Source organism: Mus musculus, chromosome 7 (assembly GCF_000001635.26).
Source record: "Mus musculus strain C57BL/6J chromosome 7, GRCm38.p6 C57BL/6J".
In the NCBI taxonomy this organism is placed as follows: domain Eukaryota; kingdom Metazoa; phylum Chordata; class Mammalia; order Rodentia; family Muridae; genus Mus; species Mus musculus.
Window position 1 is genome coordinate 34,090,836 of NC_000073.6, and position 10,300 is coordinate 34,101,135.

At 46.8% G+C, this 10,300-nt stretch overlaps 1 protein-coding gene across 2 annotated transcripts; it reads left to right on the forward strand.

Moving 5' to 3' along the window:
* Window positions 1-4,595: 4,595 nt before the first annotated feature.
* Window positions 4,596-10,002, forward strand: Scgb1b30 (secretoglobin, family 1B, member 30). Of its 2 annotated transcripts, NM_001099330.2 has the most exons (3): window positions 4,596-4,739; window positions 8,871-9,058; window positions 9,844-10,002. In NM_001099330.2, the coding sequence occupies exons 1-3, from the start codon at window positions 4,679-4,681 to the stop codon at window positions 9,871-9,873; spliced, it is 279 nt and encodes a 92-aa protein (NP_001092800.1). In that variant the 5' UTR covers window positions 4,596-4,678; the 3' UTR covers window positions 9,874-10,002. The 2 variants fall into 2 exon arrangements, with proteins under 2 accessions (NP_001092800.1, XP_017177388.1); XM_017321899.2 differs by lacking the exon at window positions 9,844-10,002 and having other exon boundaries at window positions 4,679-4,739; window positions 8,871-9,070.
* The last annotated feature ends 298 nt before the right edge of the window (window positions 10,003-10,300 follow it).

A 10,300-nucleotide genomic window follows, 5' to 3' on the forward strand; every position in this document is an offset into this window, starting at 1 on the left:
ATTCTGTGGTAGCAAAACTCCTCTAGACACACTGGCACAGATGGACTGACGCTGAACCTTCAGGAGCTGGAGAAACAAGCTGAGATTGGACTCTAGTTTTTCCAGAGGAGCTGTAGGATATTCAAAATGTCCATCATGCAGGCTTTTTGACCAATAGTCAGAGCAGCTAGAGCAGCAACACAGTCTGGCAGTGACCAGTTAGGGGGCCAGGTCACTCAAAACTAAAATATCCTTGTTTAGTTATGAAACAATGACCATGAGGCACTTATGGTGTGAACTTAATGAACATACTGATGATAGTTATTAACAGAGTCTCTCTGTGTAATTCTGACTGGCCTGAAACTCTCTGTGTAGACCAGGCTGACCTCTAACTCACAGAGATCGGCCTGCCTCTGCCTCCTAAAAGCTGGGGCCAAAGGTGTGAGTCACCATAGCTAACAGATTTTGACAATGTTTACCGCCAGCCCCAAGGAGACCTAAATTCACCACACACACACAAACATACACACACACACACACACACACACACACACACACACACACACACACACACACCTTTCTCAGGAGGGTTATGAGCTCAAGAGTAGTCCTGAATCAAAAAAGAAAAAGAAAAAAAAAACAGGGCTTGAGAGATGGCTCAGTGGGTAGGAGCACTGACTGCTCTTCCGAAGGTCCTGAGTTCAAATCCCAGCAAGCACATGGTGGCTCACAACTGCCTGTCATGAGATCTGACACCCTCTTTTGGCACATCTGGAGAAAGCTACAGTATACTTGTGTAGAATAATACATAAATCTTGAGGCCAAAGAGAGCAGGAACTAAGTGAGCAGAGTTGACCAGATCGAGCAGAGGTCTTAAAAATTAAATTCCCTACAACCACTTGAAGGCTCATAACCATCTGTACACCTACAGTGTACTCATATACATAATGAATGAGTGAATAAAAGAATTAATAAATAAATAAATAAATAAATAATTTTAAAAGAAAATAAGAAACTGTGGGGAGCGGGTGTGGCGGCAGTCCCAAAGGCGCCAGGGACTGCAGCTAAGTCATATGACTTGCACCTGACTTCCTCATATAAACCACAAACATCTTGAGTGCTGCGCAGGTGTACCAGGATACAGGTGAATCCAATTTGGTGGAGATTTGCCCCTGCTGCCCTGATTAGCTGAAGCTGCGTGCCTGGTGAGGTGGCGTGGCCTGCTGTGCGTGGATGGGAACTGAGAGTATAAAAGAGTGAGAGGCCCAGGGTTCGGGGGAGATATAAAAACAAGGGAGATATAAACAAGGGAGATATAAACAGGGGAGATATAAAAACAAGGGAGATATAAACAAGGGAGATATAAACAAGGGAGATATAAAAACAAGGGAGATATAAACAAGGGAGATATAAACAAGGGAGATATATGGAGAAAGAAGAAACAGGACTGAATAAATGTGTGCAGAAGGATCCTGTAGCAGCGTCGTTCTTCCTGGCCTGTTGAACGCGCGCAACAAGTGGTGCCAAAACCCGGGAAAAGAAACATCTTCAGGCAAGAGCGAAGACCCCCTGCTACAGGGAGGATTCAGAACTGCATCACGGGGAAGGAGTGGTTAATAAAGTGTTCCCGTGAAACAGACTGTTGAGAAGGATCTGGCGTGGATTCAGAACTCTTCAGCTGGGGAACGGTATTGATGAAGAGAAAGAAGAAAGATGAGGACTGAATAAACTGCTGTTAGAAGGACTGGTGGTCTCGTCGTTCTTGCTGGTTGAGAGTGGGCGCGACAATTGGTGGCCCGTACGGGGAACCGACTCCCCACCGAGTTCAGAACTTTCAGCAGTCAGTGGTTGCCGGCAGGGTAAGTTCATGGTGAGTGAAACTTGCGACCCCAGGAGTTTGGGAAGGACCTCGGATAAAATAGAGGTGAGCATAAAGTTGCCAGGAAGTAGGCACAAAGTAACCCAGGAGTTTGGGAAGGACCTCCGATAAAATAGAGGCGAATATAACGTTGCCAGGAAGCAGGTACAAGGTAACGAAAGGTTCATGGCTTTGGGACAAGTTAAGGTTCACGGTTTCAGGATAGATTAAGGAACTATGATAACCTCAGTGTAGTGATCAAGAGATCCTCGCTGTGTAGTTATGCTTTTTTCTCCCATTGACCCTTTGTGGGTAGGTCTGATAGTTTTGGTCTTGTTTGTTCTGATATATGGACTCTGTTACTGTTTGAAACTGTGTGTAGAGGCAGTCAAGACAGGTCAGAAAATCCTTATAGAGCAACAAGAAAGTATGTCGGAAGAGGAAAAGGGCTTAAAAAGAAAAAGGAAAAAGAAAGGAGACACAGTGTTATCAGGTGGACAGAAAGGACAAAATAAAAGAGCCGAGGTGGAGGAGGAAGGCGAATTAGCTTTTGTGCCGCCTCCCTATGCCTCCTCAGCAGCCACCTGTAGGTGGACCTTCTGTCCGGAGATTTGGAGAGGATCGAGTAGATCAGGTGTTGACGTGGGCGAGAGGGTCTGTTTGTGTGTTTCCACAGGACCAGATGGAACCTCTTTGGGTGCCGGAGAGATTGGTGAGACGCTGCAAGAATGAGGCTCCTGATCCAGTTGCCCCTGTGGATGTGGTGGATGATCCCACAAGCACAAAGGATGGAGCCGAGATGAGAGATCCTTTCGGTATTCCAGAAGCCGATACCAGCTCGACATGACATTCAAATTTTTCCATGCCTTTTTGATCCCTGAATTCCCCTTAAAGAGATAGCCCCGCTGGCCATCTATCCCTTGCTTCAGGGAAGATGAGCGGGGATGAGAGCCCTGGGATGTATGCTTGTTATAGTGTGTGTGTGTTTTGTGTTTGGCACATGTGTTAGGTGCAGAGTGTGCGGCCCGCACTTTCGCCATGGTAGCATAGGCTTTTGCTGCAGTGGAGGCGGGACAATCTCCTTAGATTTGGTTTGCCACTCTAAAAGAAATTATGCTGCGTTATGCTGTGGGGTGCGAGGCTAAGCACTGCACAGAGGATAGCTTGCTGTTGGCATCCTGTGGAAGGCATGTCTGATTGCATGAAGGTTCAGTGTCCTAGTTCCCTTCCCCCAGGAAAAACGACACGGGAGCTGGCCAAGACCTCTCTGGGTGATGAGCCTAAGGGATGGTTTTGTGTAGGGCCCCTATGCTTGCACACTGGGGATCAGACCTCTACCTTCACCCATGAGGCTTGCTTGCAGCAATTAAGATCTGGCCATAGGTTAATTAACATCCTGGCCTTTTGATGCACCTGCCGCAAGCAAAACACAATCTCCCCAGGAGTGGCTTGGCATGATAGAGAGGTAGTCAGTGATAAGACTCCCTGGGCATGTCACCAACCTAAGACAGGGATCAAACCAATGCTGTTTGTCACCCAAGGACGGGAAAGGGGCATGGCTGCGGGGGGCTATCTACAGACATTCTCTCTGCCAAAAAAGAAAAAAGGGGGAATTGTGGGGAGCGGGTGTGGCGGCAGTCCCAAAGGCGCCAGGGACTGCAGCTAAGTCATATGACTTGCACCTGACTTCCTCATATAAACCACAAACATCTTGAGTGCTGCGCAGGTGTACCAGGATACAGGTGAATCCAATTTGGTGGAGATTTGCCCCTGCTGCCCTGATTAGCTGAAGCTGCGTGCCTGGTGAGGTGGCGTGGCCTGCTGTGCGTGGATGGGAACTGAGAGTATAAAAGAGTGAGAGGCCCAGGGTTCGGGGGAGATATAAAAACAAGGGAGATATAAACAAGGGAGATATAAACAGGGGAGATATAAAAACAAGGGAGATATAAACAAGGGAGATATAAACAAGGGAGATATAAAAACAAGGGAGATATAAACAAGGGAGATATAAACAAGGGAGATATATGGAGAAAGAAGAAACAGGACTGAATAAATGTGTGCAGAAGGATCCTGTAGCAGCGTCGTTCTTCCTGGCCTGTTGAGCGCGCGCAACAAGAAACCCCAAAAACACAAAACATACACCTTAACCAGGGGTTGAAGAAGTCAAGTTTAGGCAGATGTGCCAGTACTTGCCTTTGATTTCAGCATTCACATGGGAAAGAGGCACAAAGACCTCTGTGGGGTCAAGGCTAAACTGGACTACATAGTTCCAGGACAGCCTGTGCTCTGTAGACAGACTCTATCTCAAAAAACCACGAACAACAGCAAAAAGATCAAGTTGAAGGTTGCCTACAACAGCAGGAGAAGTTTGGGTTGACGAGACTGGTTCAAGGGAATGCATGAAGCAAATGGAAGATAGGGGCAGGACAAAGACAGGGCAGGGGTCGCATGGCCAGTAGTCTGAGGTCTGGCTTGTCTATACACTGACAGTGAGGTCCCCACTGTGACAGGGTAACATGGACCTCACTACTGATGGTCTGATTGAGAGACCATTTGACCTTTTCCCTAGTCATACCTTCCTTTGGCCTTTACATGACATGTGACCTTAAGAAGATCACTGCTAATGGGACCAGACTGAGCCAGGATGTTGACCAGGATCTTACTGTATTGCCAAAATACACACCTCCCCATGACACAAACACACAGCCCCCAGGAAGTTCCAAGACATATCCTGGGAATGGCCTGGAGGGACTCAGACATGGTTCCCTCCCTGCCCACTCAGCAGACCAGAGCAGTTATAAAAGGGGACCAAGCTGAGTAGGAGCACCTGCCACCATTACCATGAAGCTAACTGGTGCTCTCTTGTTGCTCGGGGCTGCCCTGCTCCTGACTTCAGAGGGAGGTGGGTATTCTGTGTGGGGGTCGGGGATGCAGACTTTCCAGATTCTCACACCCTCTATTGTCACGTCCAACTCGGCCAGCAAGCAAAACACAACCACCGGTTCTTCTTAAAGCAGTTTACTCAGGCAGCTTCTTTCTTCAAATCCCCCGCCTCTCTGGTTACAAGTGTTTTTCTCCACTCCAGCCACAACCACACCCCCACCAATCACCACAGGTCACATCACCTCACCAGGCAGGCTTGCTCAGCCAATCAGGGATTAAGGGCGGGCCATCCACCAAACATGGGCTTGTTTACAGCCTGAAATAGATTTCCATCCGGCTGGCCAGGGAGCCCGGAATGGCTTCCCACAATTCCCCCTTTTATATTTTTTTGAACAAGCTCCATGGGTGAAGATAGAGGTCTGATCCCCAGTGTGCAGAAATAGGGGCCATGTACAGGATTGACTCTTAGGCTCACAGGTTTTTACCCAGAGCAACCCTGACCTGCTTCCGTGCCGTTTTTCCTGGGGGAAGGACACTAGGACACTCAACCCTCATGAAATCAGACATACCTCCCAGAGATTGTCAAACAGCTTCCAGACTAACCTCTGTGCAGAGCTTAGCCGTACAACCCTACGGAGCGATGGCTTCATTGTTCATTCTTCATGGCAGCAAGCCAAATCTGAGGTGACTGCCCTGCTTCCACTGTGGCAAAAGCTTGCACCACCATGGCGGCAGTGCGGACCTGAGCATTCCGCAACCGACACATACACCATACACACAACATGCATGCCAAAACAAGGGCCACAGCAAGGGCACCTATCCCAGTCCATTCTTTCCCGATGCCAAGCCAGGATCCACTTGGGTAGAATTCACAGTGACAATTGCCGAGCGAAGCTCATTCATCTTGCCATCAAAATTTACAGTCCACTTTAAACACAAACAGTATTCCCCATCTGGGTTCCACACCCATCAGGGGCAGACACATGCTCATCACCAGCAAGATCAGCTTCTTCATTTTGACAGTGTCGCACTAGCTGCTCTGGAACCCACACTGGCTCTGCGCGATTCTGTGGAAACATGCAAACAGACCCTCTCCCCCAGGCTAACACGGGATCTGGACCATTCCATGATCTTGTAAGCACATCCTTCCATTTAGCATACCCCAGTTTACTGGGGCTGGTATTAGTATGCTGCTCAGCAGCAGAGCGACCTTCCTTATCCAATTGCAAAAAATTTAAGGTAAAAAGAGCTAAGGAGAGTCTTATCTTTGGGGTATGGCCATAGCCTATTCCCCCTTTTTGTTTTATTAGTAATTCTTTTAAGGTTCTATGTGCTCGTTCAATGATTCCTTGGCCTTGAGGATTATATGGCAGGCCATGTTTAACTTGTACTTCCATCTGTTGACAAAAAGACACCAGGGTTTTGGCAGTATATGCAGGGCCATTGTCTGTTTTAAGTTGTTGGGGCTTACCCCAAGCTGCCCAGGCCTCTAAACAATGCTGTATAACATGGGAGGCCTTTTCCCCTGCCATGGGAGATGCATAAACTATTCCTGAACATGTATCAATGGATACATGAACTTATTTCAATTTGCCAAATTCTGAAAAATGTGTCACATCCATCTGCCACACCTGTAGAGGGAGCAATCCTCTAGGATTCACTCCATAAGAAGGTGGGTGTTGAAACTCTAGGCAACGTCCACAGGTAGTGACTACATCCCGAGCTTGTGCTCTAGAGATTCCAAATTTTCTCTGCAGAGTTTTAGCATTAACATGAAATTTAGAATGAAATTGTGAGGCTAACTCCATAGGGGATGCTAAAAATATGAACTCCATACGAGTACAAATTATCCACAATATCATTCCCCCTACTTAAGGGTCCTGGAAGCCCACTATGGGCACGGATATGTCAATATATAATGGTTGGCGTCTGTCCCACAGCAACTTCTGTAATTGTAAGGCCAAGGCTTGGATGGTACTACGAGCTTTTATTTGGCCTGCCACTTCTAGGGATAAAACTAAATTAACTGCATATTGTGAATCTGAAATTAGATTGAAAGAAAAATCACAATCCTTAATGACCTCAATAACTATTTGTAATTCCACCATCTGCGGAGTACAGGGATAATACTGCCTGACCACAGGATCTTTCCCCTTTACCAAATATACCCCACATCAGGTTTTTGATCCATCAGTAAACACGTTAACTGCATCCTTAATGGGTGTTTTCCTCACCACTTGAGGAAAAATGACTGGATGTTCCTTAAAAAAGGTCATTAACGGATGTTTGGGATAATGATTATCAAATGGGCCCTCATTAATACAGGCTAAAATAGCCCACTCATCAATATTTTCTGTTAGGACCTTTTGCTGATACCCATCATAAGGGATTACAATAGAGCTGGGTTTTATACCAAAAAATTGTAAACAATGCTGAATTCCCAACAAGCCTAACGAAGCCACTGTTGTAGGGTAATGATCTAATGTCCTCCCAGCGGATATTTTGGAATGGATCCATAACAATGGGCCTTCTTGCCACAATAATCCTGTGGGTTGCATCTCAGTAGGTAATATTATCAAAATGATGGGTAACCCTTCTCTACAACGCTGAAGCTGGGCTTTAATCAATTCTTCTTCCACTAGGGTAAGGGCCTTTCTAGCCTCAGGTGTTAATTCCCTTTTGGAACTTAACTCTGAGTCTCCTTCTAAAATTTGAAACAGAGGTTTTAATTTAACATTTGGGATCTTCAAACAGGGCCGAATCCAATTGATATCGCCTAACAATTTCTGAATATCATTTAAAGTATGCAAGGAATCAACCCTCAACTGTATCTTTTGAGGCCAAACAGCCATAGGGGCGATCCTTGCTCCTAAACAGGACACTATTTTATCTTGTTTCACTTTCTCTGGTGCAATATGCAAACCCCATTGCCTCAAACTCTCCACCATCTTTCCATAGGCTTCCTGCAAATACTTTTCATCCTTTGCTGCAAGGAGGATGTCATCCATGTAATGAACACAGCGAAGTTTGGGATATTCTTTCCTAATTGGTTCCAATGCTTTTCCTACATAAAGCTGGTACATGGTAGAACCATTCCTTGAGGCAACACCACCCACTCAAATCTTTGATCAGTCTGTTCATGATTACAGGAGGGCAAAGTAAAAGCAAATCTAACACTATCTTTCAAATCCAAGGGAATGAAAAAGAAACAATCTTTAATATCAATTACTATTAGAGGCCACTTTTCTGGCAGGGCAGATAAGAGAGGCAGACCCCTCTGAATGGAGCCCATCACCTGCATCTGTGCATTAATAGCTTGCAGATCATGTAATAACCTCCATTTGCCAGATTTCTTTCTGATAACAAAAATTGGGGTACTCCATGGAGATACAGAAGGTTGAATATGACCCAAAAGATATTGTTTTGCGCCCTTCGCTCTTAGCAGCTCATCAAGCACTGAAAACATTGGGTGTGACTATGACAACCCCATACCTAGTCTTTTACACCCTCAGAAAAATTACTCAAATGGCTAGAAAAAGAAAGTAATCCATAGACCGTCCCTATTAGCCTCTTACTTTCACTACCCTCTTACTTTCACTTTCTCGTCTCCAGAGCCGGAGAGCCTAATTGTCTCTTTACCGAGAGCCTAATTGTCTCTTTACCGAGAGCCTAATCCCAATCCCGGGATAGTGAGTTACTTACCGTACTCATCCTGTCGACAGACCCTAACTGCAGAAAGTTCTGAACCTCTTTGGTGGGGGATCAGGTCCCAGATTTCTTCGGCACCACTTGTCGCGTCCAACTCGGCCAGCAAGCAAAACGCAACCACCAGTTCTTCTTAAAGCAGTTTACTCAGGCAGCTTCTTTCTTCAAATCCCCTGCCTCTCTGGTTACAAGTGTTTTTCTCCACTCCAGCCACAACCACACCCCCACCAATCACCACAGGTCACATCACCTCACCAGGCAGGCTTGCTCAGCCAATCAGGGATTAAGGGCGGGCCATCCACCAAACATGGGCTTGTTTACAGCCTGGAACAGATTTCCATCCGGCTGGCCAGGGAGCCCAGAATGGCTTCCCACACTCTATTCCCTGGGGTGTGCTGATGCCTGTCTTTCGGGGGGGGGGGGTCACCATGTCTTTGTGTTCCAGATTGTGGCCTTTGCCCAGTTTTACAAAAAAAAGTCCATAAATTTTTCGATGGGACCACTGAAGAGTATGTTGAGTACCTGAAACAATACAATAATGACCCTCTCGTACTGGAAAATGCTGCAAATATCAAGAAATGTTCCGATAGGATGTTGGCCGAGGAAGACAAGACGCAGGCAACCAATTTCATCGTGAGACTCTAAGTGTCTTGCTAAAGGCAGGGCTTGTACTTTTCCTCCACTTAGAAGCTGCTCTGTGAATCCAGAACACTGACACACCTTATTGAGGATGTCAGGAGGATGGAGCAGGAAGGGACTCTCAGGCTGCCTGAGCTGGGCCTGGCTGCTCAAATCAGCCAAGCCACACTAGATCCCTGCCCAAGTTTGGCCTCTATCAGTCTTCCTGACACAGCCTCCCAAGTCTAGCTGCACAAGCTTGGGGCCTGGCACCATTCTCCAACCTGGGTCTTTTATCCTTACTTTTCAAGCCTGCCACTCCAGCCCCAAAACACTTATCGGTTTTCCTGTCCTATGCACCTCCAAGGCCACTGTGTGGACTTCAGGCCTGAGACATTCGAGGGTAGAATTAAATTGAACCCACTCTTGTCCCTAGAACTAGTGGGATAAGTCATTGTGTCAGCTGCAGACATATGAGGGTCATCATCATGTGACAGGATTCAGTTTCCTTATGGGGTCCCAGCTGCCCACAGGCTCACATGGAGCCCTGTCAGCTCCTCCCCACTCTGTCCCACTTTTACCTATGGTGTCCCACGAGGTCGCTTCTCTCATCTGCCTGGATTGGAGGCTCTTTACAGAGATTGTCTCAACAGATGGGAGACAAGGCTCCTTAGCCCTGATCGAACTCAAAAGCTATTGCAAAGAGGATGCAGTTCCTCCCAGGAGGTGTTCCCATATGTGGTCAGTGGGGCATGAAGTTTTCTTTACCTCTGAAGCCTTGCTTGGCTTTCTCTTTGCAGAATAAAGTAACAGGCAGCCGGTCATGTTGATGGGTACATCCTTGCTTTCAAGGAAGCCACTTAGCTGCTCACCAGTATAGATGCAGCAAGCCCTACCCCTTCCGCCCAGGTGTCTAAGAACAGGAATCCAACAATAAAAGCCTTGAAATTCTCAGGGAAGCCTGGATTTTGGGATTCGAGGTTGGGGCTGATTGGGTTGACAGATACTGCAGGGACAACCAATGGGACTTTGAAGTGCCACTGATCCATTGTGGTGCAGCCAAAACATCCTGCAGAATTCATTAGAGAATGCTAAGAGACCATAGTCACTACTACTGAGTATCTGTCACCCTCATGGGACAGGGTCCACAGGGTACATACATGACCTCCCAGACTGAACTCCCGAGGAACATGGAACTGAGTAGGACTAGGAATACCAAGGGTCTTTTGAGGACCACACAGGCTATAAATAGCAGAA